This window comes from Pygoscelis adeliae, unplaced genomic scaffold (genome assembly GCF_000699105.1).
Source record: "Pygoscelis adeliae isolate BGI_AS28 unplaced genomic scaffold, ASM69910v1 Scaffold298, whole genome shotgun sequence".
Classification (NCBI taxonomy): Eukaryota; Metazoa; Chordata; class Aves; order Sphenisciformes; family Spheniscidae; genus Pygoscelis; species Pygoscelis adeliae.
Genome location: NW_008825303.1, coordinates 2,885,306 through 2,902,458, shown reverse-complemented (window position 1 = coordinate 2,902,458; position 17,153 = coordinate 2,885,306). Strand labels below are relative to the sequence as shown.

At 39.4% G+C, this 17,153-nt stretch overlaps 1 protein-coding gene across 1 annotated transcript in view; it reads right to left on the bottom strand.

Annotated features, from left to right (window-relative positions):
• LOC103922039 (chromosome unknown open reading frame, human C15orf27) overlaps positions 1-17,153 on the bottom strand; it is a 53,831-nt gene that overhangs the window by 18,400 nt on the left and 18,278 nt on the right. The window contains exons 4-7 of the mRNA XM_009330110.1: positions 15,188-15,261; positions 5,312-5,368; positions 3,390-3,528; positions 1,735-1,850 (exon numbers count right to left, since the gene is read on the bottom strand). Of these exons, the coding sequence (XP_009328385.1) occupies positions 1,735-1,850; positions 3,390-3,528; positions 5,312-5,368; positions 15,188-15,261 (386 nt within the window). The remainder of the gene's footprint in view (positions 1-1,734; positions 1,851-3,389; positions 3,529-5,311; positions 5,369-15,187; positions 15,262-17,153) is intronic.

Here is a 17,153-nt window from a genome sequence, read left to right as displayed (position 1 = left end):
GCCAGGCATGCAGATAAGGAGTACATATATCAGAACGGAGAGTGGCAAGAGCTGCTCCTGAACCCCACCTGGGATTATAAGCCCAACTTTACTCAAAGACTATGAAATAATAACACAAAAAATTGTTTAGAGTTTGAGTGTTATCTGGCTGCATAATACATTTCCTAAAAATGAATGTTTTCAAATTTATGATTGTCAAGAACTTTAGCCTAATAGCATGGTCTGACAGACAAAATACTGCAACAGGACTCAAGAAATCACTGATTTGCCTAATGCGTTTGGTCAAAGGATAATCTCTCCCCTTTAAAATGGGGTATATAACATTTCCCTGTTCATTTCACAACTATGACAGAAGCATTAATCACTTAATATCATTGTGCAAAGTTGTGATGAAGAGGACTGCAGTTTTGCCAGTGAAGATACTTACATAGGTGGAAGTAACTAATTTTTGGCAAAAGTCAAGCCTAAGGTTTAGAAACTTGTTATGGTTAACATGAGAGACTGTCAAAAACAGTGTTATGAAATGACACACACTGTCAACAGGTCTTCCAAATTGATCACACAGACAAAGCAACCTAACACCACCAAAAGTTCATTGCAGAATCCTAGCTTGAGATCCAGGAGACCTGAAACTAAATCTAAAAAGCCATTTGGGGACCTAAATGCTGCTGGTTTCACAACTATTTTATGTTCCTTGGTAAAAGATGGACATCTAAATCCCTGCTTCAGATTCTGCACCTTTTGGGTAGTTGGTCTGGTCTGGGACAAGTTGCTTCTCCTCCTGTCTGCTCAGGTCCTTCGACTTTTTGAGTGACTGAGCCATTCAGACTTACAGGTCTCCTCATTTTGTATTTGAAAAGCACCTACTACAAGTGGGGAGTTGAAGCTAGAAATCTCCAGACTTTATTTGGACACCTCATAGTTACCTTTAAACTGAAACAAGAATTAAGTCACTTGGGGGATCATTCCGTTGCGGTTTGAATGTCACCTGAATGCCCCACATAGCCTGGGCCTCAACACACATCCCCGGTTTCTACTTTAAAGCAGGTTATTCAAGAACTCATTTGCATGAGACAAACTTGCAAAAACTCCTGGCTCATTGCCCAATCAGTGGTTTTACACCTTTTTCATGTAAATATATTCATTTGAGATATTTTAAGCTTCACCTTCCCTTACTTCAAGACTGAGTCACTGAACATTTGGGAGCCTGGGAAGAGTCTTAAATCTTTACTTGCTTCCAGCAACTATTAGCTTTTATTGCAACACTTTGAGTCTGCCAAAGGAGTCTCTGACTGACCTACAGGGAAGCTGCCTTCTGCATGTAAAGCAGGGAGATTCATCAGCTTTCAACAGCATATACTTTTCCTAGGAATACAGCCTTAATATAGCTGCAGCCTCCAACAACGGCAATGACTTTTGCATGTTCTTAGTATTATGTCAAGCTATCTGTACTCATTCAATAAATTACGTACTGGAAGCATTCTTTTTCTATTCTTCACATTTGTTTTCCTCTGCTTAAAAAACACAAGCACAGCAGCAGAGGGAGACAACTGCTGTTTGACAAATAGCAAGCTGACAACATCCTGGCTGCAGCTAATCCTTAACACTGAGACCTGTCACCTTACAACAGAAGTCCTAGTGATACTTCTCAAACCTTAGCTTGCAGCAAAGTACATAAACTGTTTCATTTGCCATGACAAGCTATGCATAAAGACAGACATAGCTGAACTTTACCCCTTGTTCTTGGCAGATCTGGGTTAGTCTTTCCAGCTGTTCATCTTGAATAACCTTTGCCTTCTCATATTGCTGAATCATCATCTCCATCTCCACTTTCACTGGAAGGACATAAGCTGGAAAACACAAACAAGCACTTAAAGTAACCCAGCTGTGATTTGTTTTTTTATCAAAAGGAAAACCTTTACAGACCTTTACAGGCCAAAGAATGTCACCCTCTTCACTTGCATCTAGAGAACTACAGTATTTCTTATAGAAATAGCACTAGAGTATTTCTTCTGGGGAAGGATTTCTAACATGTGAAATGCAGGTCATCGGCAGGGTCTAGATACTGTTTGGTCAGATCTCCATTTGCCTGGCTGAGCTGAAATGCATCCTGCATGCTCTTCCTAGCTTCTGCTCCTCTAATACAGATCTTTTCCAGTGTTTACCACAGATTTCCTGAATTGCTGGGTAGGAGGATTTTCTGCTTAGAGTTAGGCCCATCCCTTCTAAACCTGAACAGCATGGCTCCCTTAGGAGAAGAACTATTCCAGAGCCCTAAGCATTTAATTCCTAGACTTTGTGGTAAGAAATAAGTCCTTAATGGAAATAGCAGACTAAGAAGGATATTTTAAAAAACAAAAAGGCATTTATCTTCTATTGCTTTTCAAGCTACAGCCCAGTTTTCAATAGGTCTTCTGAACGCCTCTGGAAATTTTGCTCCTGTCATAACTATGGCAAACTCAGACCTATCAGCAAAGCTGTTCAATGCATATTGCAATTCTTGATGTTTTCTGAAGCTACACAAGATCCTGAACTTTTCTTGTACACTTCAGTCGGAGGGCTACGACCTTTCCTCAAATCTGAATACAGAGTTTCCTGGGCACCTAAACCCCAAACAACAACTTGACTCTGATCTTTCACACATGAGCAAAGTGACCCTTCATTTATTCCTTTCTTACCTCTTTTCCCTGTAACCTGAAATGCCTGAAACCACTGAACACAAAGTAGCCTACACTAAAGTCCCTGCTTTTGGCACAGTCACCGGTTCTGCTCTCTGTAACTTTGACTTGCTGGGGCTTTCTTATCACCCTTGGTGCTTCCCCACAGAGGTCTGTGCAAAACAGTACCGATACATGCTTCGTTATTATGCTGTACAACACACCAGCATTGCAGAGAGCATCTTCAGCATGGGACCCCCACAGTAAGAAAATGCTCCTGGAATCTGACATAAAAATTGTATTACAGACAAGAACTTGGAAAAGAAAGCCCCAAGACAGAGCTAGCTGTATGGAAATGGGGAGGGCGCAGCAAATATCAGAAAAGCAGATTGGAAGCCATTATTTTGCAGAATCAGGAATGACATCTGGTGGCAAGAGACAGGAAGCAGGTCAGGGCATTTACTTTACAGGATAGGGGATGTGAAGGTACCTAACAGAAAAACAAACCGATCAATTATAAGGGCTCATAGGGAACAGGAGATACAGCCATGAACTTGAGACCTACTCTCCTCCATGGGAGTCATAACTCTCTTCTGTTCAGTGCTTTTAAAATGTAAGAGGAAGGAGAACAATAGAAACAGTGGTGGCAAGCAATCTTTCAATACTTTTAAAATCTCTTTTTTCCCAGGCTGCCAGGTAATTCTTGGAGTCACAAACTGAATCACCACTCACCATCAATGATCCTCTTCACTCTCCATATTCGTAGTGTGATAATAAGGCTGATAGCATCCCATGGGCTGCTGGGGCCGTTAGCCACTGTTGAGGCCACCATTGGTGCCAAGGACAAGATTATGACAGCACCATCAAACACCTAGAGAGAAATCAGTTTTTTCAAATCCTTCCTAAAGATCATAACACCCTGCTATTCCTGCTTGGGGTCTTGAAGGGCTCCCACTTTGCCCAAAAGAAATGCAATTATGGTACATATTTGGGATATAAAGGGATATAAGAGGTGGCCAAGCCCCAGAAAGGCTGCATCCTTTTTAGGTAGCACAACAGAATTCCTTGGTGCATTTTATGAGGTGAGGAGAGATAAACTGTGGTGGGATGGCAGGGAGAGAGAAAGGTATTTGGAAATGCTGGCCAAAATCCCCAAGCAGAAGTGATAGCCTAAATGCTATTACAGCCAAAGAGTTTTATTATCATTGGTATTTATTACCTGTTACTTGGCATAATGCCATCCCAAAAAAGGATACAGTCCCTGCCCATAGATCTTACTGTCTAAATGAAGAGATCAAGACGACAAACAGAAAAAGATGGAGCAAAGAGGCTTGATGGCCCTTGGCCACGTCCTGACTACACAATGTGTGTCGGAAAAGCCGTGCATCAAGACAGAAAGACTCCCTGCTCTCACCTTTATTGGGCAGCTAGGTTTTCAAGGATTTTGACAACTGGGACTACTCAAAATGATTTGTATGACATTGTTGCACTGTGAATTAGATCAGAAAAGGCAATTGTGCAAAGTATTAGACAGAAATGCACGAGTAAATACATTTCAGAGCAAACTGGCAAGTGTTGTGTCTGTCCTACACTCGCCTAGCAGGGTAGAACAGAATACCATGTTCTCATTCCTACTGAGACCATTCCCAGCTGCCAAAGACCATGGATTAATGGTTTGCCTAAGGAGGTAGGACATAGATTTTATAAGCACCACACATTCAGAATTGTGCATAACAATTCAGTGTATTGAAAAGAAACAGTTATTACTGCCACCATTTGATGGGCAGTGAACAATATCACTCCATTTCAATTTACCAAAATAAATTATCAGAAACTGCTGCATTTAGCCTCAATAATAAGAGTCTCTGGATCAATAATTTAAGTTCCACTTCAGTTTTTTAGCAAAACAAGTTAAAAGGTTTACAACTTTATTACAAAAACGTGCAAGCCTCTAGACTCACTTAAGCTCCGAGAAAACCTGGATTTTCTTCTGGTGCATCCTGTGCAGTATTAGTTTATCAGAGAGTATCGAGAAAGAGCTTTTAATTTCCCTGATCTCCAGATTTCTGCTCAGATTGGGATTATGTGGCACTTACAATACATGCATTTCTTTATCTGCCTCTGCAACAGTATATACATTCTACCTTATTTTTAATTTGAGGTACAAATTACAGTGTTTATCATAATTTAATTAAAAAATAATTTCACAATAAAATTGGGGGTTTTGCCAAACCACTATTTTCTATCAGAAAACTGCACACAATTTTTCAACCAGTTCTAATTTCAACTTGATTACGGGAATGGGATTAAACAAGTCACATGACAATTTTTACCCATATTGCTCATTATCTCAGGGTATCAGTATCAACAGGTAGACTAACACAGCTCTAACAACAAAATAAATAGACACATACAGCAAAAACCCCACTCCCTTCTTTAATAAAATATTTCCAAATATTGCACTGAGTCTCTCACAGAAAAAGAGACTGCATCATACAGCTATGTATACATTCATATAATGAGAAGAATGTGCATATTTATCTGAGTTAAAAGATATTGTATTGCACCAGGTCTATAACAAATCCACCCAAAGCAGTTCTTAATATTCTTACTGTGTCTGCCTGGAAAACAGTACGAAGAGTAAGAGTGCTTACCTCTATTTTGTTTTCAATGTAATCCCATACGCCGAGGACCACAATCCTCAAAATAGTCTAGTAAAATAGATTAGGGGGAAAAAAAGATGATGAATGTTATTGTAATTTTAGATAAACATTTTGTCCTTTATCTATTTAGGGGATCATTTTTTGTCTAATTTAAGCATTATGCATTTCTTCTGAATAATAATGAGGATCTAGAAATAGCTACACCTCTGTATTATAAAAGCAGGTATTGCTTTCCAACCACTACATTGACTCAGTGAAACTTCCATAAACAAGTTCCAAGTTCAAATGTTCATCAGTCTTTCCATCCTCCTAAAATTTTTCTTTTAGACTTGTGAGATTTAGATCACCAACCCTCCCCACCCCAGCCCCCTGACCCAAGCCCATATAAGATCCACTGTGGGGCCCCCTCAGTCGGAATGGGGGAAGATTCTCTTTCCTTGCCATCTTAGGTAAGCCAGTGCTTACTATTTTCTAAGAAAAGAAAAGAGGCACTGCCCCCTCTTGATGCCTAAAGATACTGACATTTCATCAATCTGAAGAGCAGAGCTCTTATTCTCCCCCTCTGGAGTACAGGGCTGCTATCTTACTATAAAATCCCAGAAAGTCATAGGATAAGGGAGAAAAATATCTCTGTGATCGTCCTCTATTAAGCAAAACAACTGTAAGTAGCATCAGTAGGTAGAAAAAAGGAATAAAGAAAGAACACAGAATGAACCAATGGTGAATTCCCATTAAAAAAAAATCCAACGGCATCTTTCTTAATTTTTAACCTGACTTTCAGAAGACGCAATAAAAAAAAATAAAAACCAATCAACCAACTCATGATTGAAATTGAATTCACATAAAAGCGTAACTGGTAGGGATGTTTTCTGCCAATAGCAACATCAAGGTCAGATTTTGACAGACACTATGGACAGGAAGAGTCTAACTGCAGCTGTGTGCCTTGCAAAGATCAAAATGCTACTTTCTCCATTAAAGAACAGTACTAATGACAGAGAGCTCGGCAGGCCTATGTGTGAGGGGTGACCATGCCAAGAACTGTGCAGAAAAAAGTAAGTGACTGAGATGAATACATGTATCTCCTCTTCATTACAAATACAAATATACTAAAACCCAACCAACTTTGAATTTATGCCAAACATACCAGCACTAACTAATTGCAGAACAACACTGGATTTTTCAGTACTTGTTCCTATGCGTGGTTTTGCCAAACCCCGTGAGCCCAATTGCCTCACTTGGCCCGGGATGACTGTGCTGAGCTCTATGTTGGCACTCCAAACCTGGATAACAGCACTTAATCCTGTTTTGCAGAGGGAGACATTGCCATGGGAGATATGGTGTTTTCAGAGCCCAGACTCATACCATCAATGAGCAGGAAAAGCTCTGAGTAAGCCAATGCTTACTCAGAAATGGCGTATGTGAAGCATTGGCCAAGTCTGGCTGAGAAGGGGAGTTGCTAGCCAGAAGGGAAAATGGCAGCGCGCTCTTTCCTCTACAAAAAATTATTATACTCTATGTAGACACCAAGAACTGCTAATGCTGCTGGTCTGTAGTCCTAAAAAGGACATTTTACTTCCAAACATTTTACAAATGCAGCATAGGAATAAGGCTATTCACAGCAATTTCCTTATTAACCTATATGCTCAAGGTTTATATGTGGAGGAAGAGATGCACAACAGCAGCTCCTCAAATCCCTTAATGACTCCAAACTCACCAGCATGATGTGATATGATGTGATGTAAGCGCAAGGTGTAAGTACAGATGCTGCTGTACAACCAAGGCACTCCTGCAGCCTCAACTCAGGCCCTGAGCAGAACACTTTCAGACAAAAGCATCCCAGCTCCTCTGTAAGCACCTCCCTCACCCCTCATTGGGAAGCTGCACAAAATGCTTAAGTACAAGTTACTCATGAGCCCATAGGTTCAGCTATATAAGTCAACCTGCGGTCCACCACAGCAAGTTCCACAGCAGGCAACCATTGGGAAATGAGGAAAAGCAGTGCCTTCTTTAAAATCTGGGATGCTACCCTTCCTACAGCAACCCTGTTGACAGCATAGAGAAATCTGGCTCATTTTCTTCTATGCTTAGGCAGCATTTATGAAGTGCTAGGTCAATGAGCAACTAAAGGACGGCCGAACACTTAACATGTTTACAGTAACTGACGGGGAAAATCTTTCTTCCTTTGGACAGGTGTGTACAAAGGTATTTTCACTTAAATAATAAGGCATAAAGAAAATAGAAACACTGTCTCACAGCCCCAAATTTGATTTAACATGGGGCAGTTGAGGGAGCATAAAAAAGGATTTTCCTTTTTGCCTTTTCAGTTCCTCACTGCAGTGTTTAAATCAGACTGTGCTACTGTCATATTAATGGATCTGAGCAGTTCCACGGTCTGGAAGCTAGCACAAATGTTTTCATTTTCAGTCTGCTGGTGTGAATCAGCACAAGTCAGCAATGATTGGAAGTCTAGTCGGCAGACATTTAATGCCGTAATGGTGCTACCTCTAGAAGATAGGTCTCTTCCTCACAAAAAATGCCTTAATGATTAGCATCTTTGCTCTCAGCTAGAGCAGACACACTGTAGGAAGGGAGAGCGTGAGGGCAGAATGAACCCAGCTCCCCATCTGAGAGATGCACTCTTCAGAACAAACAGGGCACAACTGAGGGTTAAGCTTTAAAAACATTTGTTCTGTATGGAAGGTCTTAAAGCTATGCACCAGCACTACCTGCCAGCTTGTCACTCTTAACAAAAAAACCCACATCACCACTGAAGTTACAAAAGCCATGTAAGGCAGCTTTTCCTTGGTGCCCTGGGGGAACCGGGCGCCCCAAGAAAGTACCATGGGTGAATCACAGACTGCATGCATCTGGAGACACAGGTGCCGTACACTTACTGCTCACTGGCCAGTCTTCACTAGTGGCAACTCCAAACTAGGTTTAGCTTTCTCTACTCTCCCTCTGTTGGTACAAAGCACGAGATCACATCCCCACTGCTGCTGCCATAACTCTTACCCAGAGGAGTCTGTACCAAACAAATTTAGACTTCACTGGGCAAATCTCCCTGACTGTTCAATATAATAAACACTTTGACTGAACTGAAAGCATTGGTGTTACTTATAAACAACGTTTTAGTATTTTTCCTAAGCAATCAAAAATATCTTTCAAACAAATACATATTGCATTTGTGTACTTTCTCTGAACAGAACTTAAAAAAATGAGAACCTGTAGCAGAATCTGAAAAAAACAGACAAATTAATAATCCAAGAAACTTCCTACGCACTGTGCATGGACCAAACTGAAAAATGCATATGAATTAAAAGAGAACTGCAACCGTAACTTTCATCAAAGACAAAACATAAATGTTAGTCATGACTCTACCATTTGTAGACACAAGAATCTACAAGAAATAGGGAAAAAATGGAGCAACGCTGCTGTTTCCTACTGATGTGCAGGCATCTTTCAGCACTGTAGCAAATGCACACACATAGTTTTGCATTACACTACAGGCATTCTGCATTTTTGGAAACATAGATTTGAAAGCAAACATTAAATACCAGTGTGAGTACTTTTCTGTTAAAGGCCACCGCCAGCTTGGTTTTTTGTACTTGAAAAAGAATGCTTTAACTTTTCTTGACTGGAAATCTTTTATTTAGAAAGTCCTTAACATATATATTTTTTTAGTTACAGTAGAAATACATTTTTTGTTTTCTGAGAAAAGCTAAATTATTACATAAAAGTCTGTCCAGTGCACTAATAAAAGGTAAATGACTGAACACTTCTGTTAACTTCTTTAAGTTCAAGTAAAGCCTGATAAAAGTAAAATTTTAAACCATTTTTCAGACAGAAATGTAATTTCAAAGTTGACAGTGTCCCTTGGTGACACAGAGTTGTTTGCCCAACATTAACTGTCTGCTGCAGTGAAGTTTATGAAGAACTGTGTGATGCTGCGGGTTTTCTCTCTAATTTAGTAGGGAAACCTGGCCAAGTCCTTTGCTGAGCCAGCCGTGTGAATTCCCACAATCTGCATGAGCTAGCTACATTTGTCAGCTGACTGCAATGTACATTAGGTAATTTTAAATAGTTTTTTGCTTGCACAGTTAATACACAATTTACTACTCAGTGACTCACTGTGCCAAATTCATCCGCAGTGTAAAGAAATCAAAAGGAGGCAGCCCGGGAGGTGAAGCTGGTCCACCAGGTTTAGCTAACAGCAAAGGAGAGCAACTCTGCATTTCGAGAAGGGATAGTGATTGTACAAGAGAGAGACAGGATGGAGTGGGGTGGAAAGGGTGTCTTTAGAAGAGCGCTTCCTTCCACTGCCACAAAACTATCTGTTACAGAGGGTCTTTACCTCTGGCTTGTACAGAAGCTCTGAAGATTAAGCTTCTGCCTTTTGGATATATCTCATAAGACCAAATATTTATTGAAATCCTTCCCAGAAAGAACACCTTGTACCCAATCTGTAATTTATAACCTCTCTGGTTTGGGTCACTCTGCAGAGGCCTCAGCTCATTCACTACTTAAAAGAATCTTCTTTTGCCATCTTCTGGTGTGCCTGTCCTGAGATACTGCATTAGCTGTTCTAGTGCACGCTATCCCCAGGCCACCAGAGCATGAAGGAACGCGTTAGCATCTTTAAACTGAGACATCCTTCTGTTTCCAGTGCATAGGCATCCTCCTTACATGGTTTCTCTTCAATCATGGCTCTGAAAGGAAACGTGTAACTACTGACCTCACCTCACATATCACCCAGTACAAAACGCTCCCCGTGTACTGTACTCTCTAACTGCTGTGGCTCTATTAGCACATGTGGTTACATCGAAATAATTAACTGCAAAAGCTTGGTGACACTAATAGACGCAATACATTCTTTTTCACTGACTACCACTAATACTCTATTATGATATCATATAGTATCCAAATGCACCTTTGCATAGACACTGCAGTTATATTTGTTCTTATGTTCTCCCACAATATTTGTTCTTAGAATACGGAGAAAAATAATGAATTTTAAACTGACAACTCTGGATGGATTTGAAAGGGCTTTTCAGGAATAGAAATGGCTTACTAGAGATGCAGTATTCTACCATAACGTAAATGGAGATTGGATAGAAAGCTGGTCTTAAGCAACCTTGCATCAGAAGTTCCCTCTGGGCATGACGACACTAGCGCTAATTCTTATCTTTGAAATGCACCGTGTAGAAGGTGCTGGACTGTCACTATCAAGAGATGAAAGCACAGATGAAGCACTGATAGAGCACACCATGTAAGTCAGGTATATTCTTGGAAGTGAAATGGGCAGACTGGCATTCCAGGAAGGTGCCTAGCTAAATTCCTAGACGTCTACAAAACCATTTTCCCTGGTAACTACTTTTTTTTGTGACGCAAGAAAAGTGGTTAGAAAAGAAATTTCACAGTATATTAAATATTTATTTTTTTTACACACTAGCAAAGAAGGAAGCTTAAATTTACCTTTACAAATTATATTAGCATATAAAATCCATATCTTTATTCCTAGATCCCCTCTAATCAATCCCTTTAAAAAACAAAAACATACACAGCCAGCAGTGCATTTATGCACCATGAGAAAAGTTGTGTGTACATGGAATGAAAGCAAACATCCAGAAAAGAAGTCAGAGCTTATGGAGGAATTATAGAATTAACAGAAGATTATTATCTTTCTGCTCAGCTGTTTGAAGCTTACGAAAAATGTAACAAAAGTAACATAACTGATTTCTCTAATATAAAATGATGAATTTGGTATGAAAAATCTATATAGGAAGGAATAATTTTCTCTTAGGTCTGTCATTTGGGATGTTTTTCCTTTTTCACAGAACCCTAATAGTGGGGTCTTCCTTAGTAGGTTTTATTCCTTCCAAGGATTGCTATTAACAAGGAGTAAAGCATCAGACTACTACAAACGCTTCTTTTTAACATACAGGATGAGGAAAGTCTTGGGGTTTTTTTTCCTCCTAAAAGTGAAAATCTAAAATGCATTTGTGAGCCATAGCTAATGAAACAAATTCTTTATCAGCTAGGACCCCAGACTTACTCTACTCAATTTGAGAACTCGTTTCTTGGACACAGATGCAGGAAAAAAGTTGCAATTCCATGACTGCCTAACTTTAAGCACATCAGAAGACTTCGTTACTCCCAGGGAAATATTCAAAGTGCTGAAAGCTAGCAGAATGCCTGAGTGCTTGGCTGACTGAAGCACATACAGAGCAATGCAAACAACTAATACCAAAGAACTCCATTCTTGCACGCAAACAGTCTCATCAATCTTAGTGGAAAAGCAGAACTGAACAACAGCTACAGAATCAAGTATTTGTGGCAATGCGATAAGACTATTAAAATACAAGCAGACTCCAATCCACTTACCAAAACACTGTGACATTCCCCATCTTCCTTTTCTCAGCCAACTATTACCAAGGCTGAATTTGCCCTCTTGATAGGGTGTAACCCCGGCCTTGCCTTGCTGTTGGTACTGGGGTTTCCACCCCAGTGTCTTTCTCTTCTCTTCTGTCTTAACATCTGGGTAACATTTGGTGCACAGACAAATCATAGTGATGTATGTAAACAGAGACAAACATACAGAATCATCACCACTAGTAAATCCTGTTCAAATAGAACAAAAAGAGCTGATGTGCACGTCACTTGAATATGGATAGTTTAACGTGGAAAGTCACAGACAGTGACAGAGAATATAAAATTAACGAAGTGCAATAAATTCCTTTACGGCTTGTGGCTATAACACAAGTGTAGAGAGAGCAGGAATATGCTGTGAGAGTAGCTACTTAGTTTTGTTGGCAGCTGTTCTGCTGGCATTTGCCAGCTGCTGGCATGTTTGTCCCCTTCATTTTAACCAAGCAGAAAGCCAGTGCCTGTTTAACTTCAACATGACAGGACTGTAATTACTTGCAATGCCTTTATAGCACCAGCTTTTAATCAGTCGTATTTTTCCAAAACATTCAGATTTTGTGCTGAAAGTTTTCTGGTTTTTAACAAGGCTTTTACAACTTTGTATTATTTGTTCTCTGAGTCTGAGTTGAGGCCCTTCTGAACCACACTTACAAATAATGGGCATCAAACTACAGAATAAATAATAAACATCCAAACTTAGGACATGGTACTTGCTATGGAAACAACCCTTTCTGAACACCAGAAACCCTGAATCCTTGCTTTGAGGAAAAAGGCACTGACTGAAGGACTAATCCATCCCCAGCAGTTGCCTGTTATATCCAAGCAAACTAATTAAACCTGCTCATCTCTGGAAAATCATCCTGGCATGAATAGTCTCAGACTGCAAAATCTCACTGTAACACACAATCTTATCAACAAATAATTCCAAACAAAGACAGCTGACTCATGGTATCGTGAATCAGAGGGCAAAAAAATCCTCTGAAGGCCGAAAGGAGTAAATAAAATTAAGATGGATGAAAAAAAATAATTTCTGTGATCTGCAATTTTTGCAATATTTCGTAACCTCTTGAAAAATCAAAGTTTTTGATTTGGATGAGAAAAAATTAAGCCCTCTGTTTTTCCTCTGATGAGATGCATTTCAACACAGACATACATGCTGTTGCTCATTAAACCAACCTGGCACAAGGCCAACCCCAGCAAACCCAGTAGGAAAGGTACACCTTCATTCTCTTCCAGATCTGTGTCTTTGAAGCACATCCAGTTGCTCTGTGGAGACACCTCTGTTGCTCTAACCCAGTCAAGGACTCTGAGCTGCCACACGAACCAATATCCAAAAATCTACCCTCCTCTGTGCACCTTACATGGCTGCCTTGTGGCCTCATTTTTCTTTGGTGTAAATTCAAACCATAATCAAACAGGTCAAGGAAGATACTTTGGGAAGACAGAAACAGATAATAAAGTGAGTGGTAAGAAGTGTATAAAAAATGAGAACAGCAAGTAGACCAAGAAAAGTAGTTCCAAATACCTAATACAGAAAGAAGGAGAAAAGCCAACACATCCAAAATGAGGATGGTGAATCAGGCAACCAGTTTTGGCTCTGCGAAGTATTTCTGTTATCATTTTCCTGCAAAACACTTCTGAACCAGTTCATCCACTTATGTGGGTACTCCGTCTCAGTAGAACTGAAACAGCTAATTTCTTCCTTCAGACAGATGAATACTGGCCTTGAGGATCCGCCTGCACTGCCACAACCAACCAACCAAAAAGTGTCAGCATATGAACTGAACTATGGAAGGGATACAGAGGCAAGGCACTGCGTCAGGGTTTGAGAAGAGTGGTTGGTGGTATAAGTGAATGAAAACAGAACTTGAGACTACACCCCACCAGAAGGAAATTGAGGACCACAGGAAAATTTTTTTGTGAAACAAGCTCCAGAAAGCGATGAAGATCAGGTAAACGTGCATGTGCAGCCATGCTGCTAGCAGCAGAGTTACAAGCTGATCCTGTTGGGAAGCTCAGGATTACAGGAAGCTCCGGGGCGCTAATCCCCACTGAAGAAAGATCCCGGGGGAAAGGGGAAAGTGTTTCTTTACAAGGAATGGACTCCATCTAGCAAACCTGAGTCTTTGAGAATGAGGATGTGCAATTCACAAAGGAAAGACTCCGCAAAATTTTTTAATTGTTTAGAGGGGTTTTTTTCAGTCAGTTTACATGTATCCTACAACCCACAATCACCGTCAAACGATGGGGAAAGTAATCATATCTATTTGTGTAACTGCAGCACCAGAAGGCTAGGATACCCCTGCCTGTTAACAAGGAATCCTTTCAGAAAGTATCCACTGACAGTCTGGCAACACCAGCTAGAAAATCCCTGTTATGAGTAGAAATACAAAGGAGAAATACAAAGTGATTTATGTAAATAAATGTATTTCATTAATAGAACCATGGAAATAAGCAGTAGTGTAATATGGTGAGTATGACTTCAACACAAGTGATCTAATAAATCATTTGCAGATATCACAGCTCCCTGTTTTTTGACAGGATTTTTTTTGTAACCTCCACCTAAATTTACTGCAGAGTGAAGACTAACATCTGTTTGAATGATAATATTTTCTCCTATGGAACTAGAAAAAATATTTTTAAATATTTGAGTCCAAGCTGTCTTCCAACTAAACAAACGTAAAATGTTTTTTTGTGGCAAGTAACACATTATGACCTGGAAAAATAGCCTTAAAAATATTTTGGGATATTTCAGGAGTAGTCTAAATGTCTCAATACCAATGACTTCTTTTTGGAATAAAGTTGAAAACTAAAACAGATTATCCCAGTTTGGTCGTTTGTTATATCACGACTACAGCCTTTTCCAATGCTTACGCTCATACAAATTTTTGCAAAGAAATTCACCATTTGTTTCATTCTCTTACTGTATCTATATGCAGCAACCTAAAACATCTAAACTACCTACATAAATTGTGAGAGGAGATAATTCCATTCTTAAAACAGATCTTTCTGTAGAAAAAACCTGTGGATCTTTATTCCTGAAGAACATATCTTATTCCTATACCTTATACCCAGTGACACTGATAAGATTTCTGTGAGAACAAATGGATGAAACTAGTCCTGTTCCGTGCCTGTAGCGCTTCGGAGATGATTATTTCTTTTTGTAGTTTTCCGGTTATAATTTGTAAGACATTATCTTCCATGTTTCCTTGCCAATTCTATGCAACTGACAAACAGCGCTAATCTAAACAAGATTTTTTAGTTTGCTCAGTAGGAGCAGCAACTGTTAATTTTTTTTTCTTTTTTCTTTTTTTTTTTTACACTTTCTTTCTGTACACTGTGCTACAATTATGACAAATTACTGTTAAACTCTTGCTAATTCCAGTGACAGCATAAAAATACTTTGCAGTTCTGTATGTAGTGAAAGACTTTGATTATACATACCTCTGAAAAGAAAACAGACAGGATGACTAGGCTGATCCAGTGAATTATTCCTGCAAACTGTGAAGCACTTGAAACTGCAATTAACACAATACAATGAAGCATCATTATAGTAGCAGAATGCAACTTATGTTTAATATAATCAGTACTGCTACAACTTACATACGGGTGAAGCTTGCTTTCTTAAATTTTGTAATAGAAGTACCAGAAAGGGGATGGGATGTAATGGGACATGGAACTCCAGCCCTGTCAGCTGCTCACCCTAATTCAGGCCAGCATGTTAGCAGCCACAGCAGCTGTTCACGGGAGCTTTTACAGATAAGACTGCCGGTAAGCACTGACATACACATTTGGGGTCTTTGATGCTCTGTCACTGCTCCATGCTCTCACTCCATGCACTGCTTTAGTACGAGATGTATGACTAAATCCTGGATACCTAAAAACCCCGAGTTAGAATTCTGTAAGGAAAAAGAATGCTCTACTATCCCCACAACGTTCCTTGTATTCAGTCTTTGACAATTCAGCTCAGAAGACCAGTAATTATCTGGAACAGGTGCTTAAAAACTAGTGCTCAAACTGGGCTTCAAAATACTTTTCTATCATCTAAATAAATAACCTAGATTGGTAGACTTTTGTACAGCTCTCCAGATGTGGCATGACAGCCATGACTGGCTCAGAATCCCACTCCTCTCAGAGTCAAGTTTGACTCTAGGAAAACCATAGTGAGAGAAGCAACAGAAGGAACCAATGTCATTGTTAATTGTTAATAAGATCAAATCTTAACATATTAATTTTAAGGAGTTTGTGAAATATCAGCAATTCTAATTTGTACAACAAACATAATGTGACTATTTTTGTACAGTCTATTTCAGGAAACATGGCTGTCATATGGACAGCTTTGTCTTTAAGCAAGTTTCTACGAGAACACCCAAGAAAGTTACAGTACATGAAATAAAATTCCAGTTTAAGTAATTGGTTAAGACACACAATTTCCCTTGTAAGCACTCTTTTTCAGAAAGACAGTAGCCATTAAAATCACTTATGTTCACTTCATTTCAAACTCCTCCATGAAAAGAAGTCTGTAAAGGGTAAGTTAAAATGGTAATTTATGAAACTCTGGATTCTACACACTAACTTCCCATATAGGTACTCTTTATGCATGCAGATTGTTGAGGTAGTTATTCCACTTTCAAAGTGGAATGACTTTGAACAAAAGTCCTTTCAGGAACTGACTAGCAGGAACACTCAGGAAAACTTATCTGAATTTATTAAAAGCATGATTTTACAGAGTACTAAAGCCTTGCACAGACACTCACTGGCATTAAATCAGGCTTTCATTTGATTCAACTTATTTTGCTTTGTAAGTAAAATGAAATAAACTCAGACAAATTAGTTTGCTGCAAGACTACATAAGAAGCTCTATGGTATGGGTTGCCTTTATGGGCTTAAATGAATCTCTTGAAATCTGGAAGATTCCTTAATAAGTAAGTTCAACTGAAATTCTGTGATCAAAGTTCCCTTCATTGCTGACAAAACAAAGCAGAAAGCTGAAAGGGTCCAGTATCTGAACTGCTGGCAACTCCTACTCTGAAGGTCACATGCTCTCAAGTTTGGAATAAGGGAATGAAGACAAAAAATTCTCTCTTTACTTCAGGGTACTTGTGAGTCTACCATCCCTACAGCAGACAGATTAAAATAGTCTGTGCAGTCTTGCAGTTTCAAAGAATTACTGTGTAACAGCAAAGTTTAAGGCAATTGATGGCTGTGTGCATAGAGATGCAAGACTGTGGCAGAATTAACTAAGTCCCAAGAACATATAGGGCATGCACTAATAAAGCATCTTATTTTAAAATTAAAAATGATTAAAATGGGAAGAGGAGGGAAGGGATGTAGGAAGAAATCAGGATACAAAGAAAACTGTTTGCATGGGCTGCCACTGGAACTCTCACAGCTGGGCTTGATGAGAGAG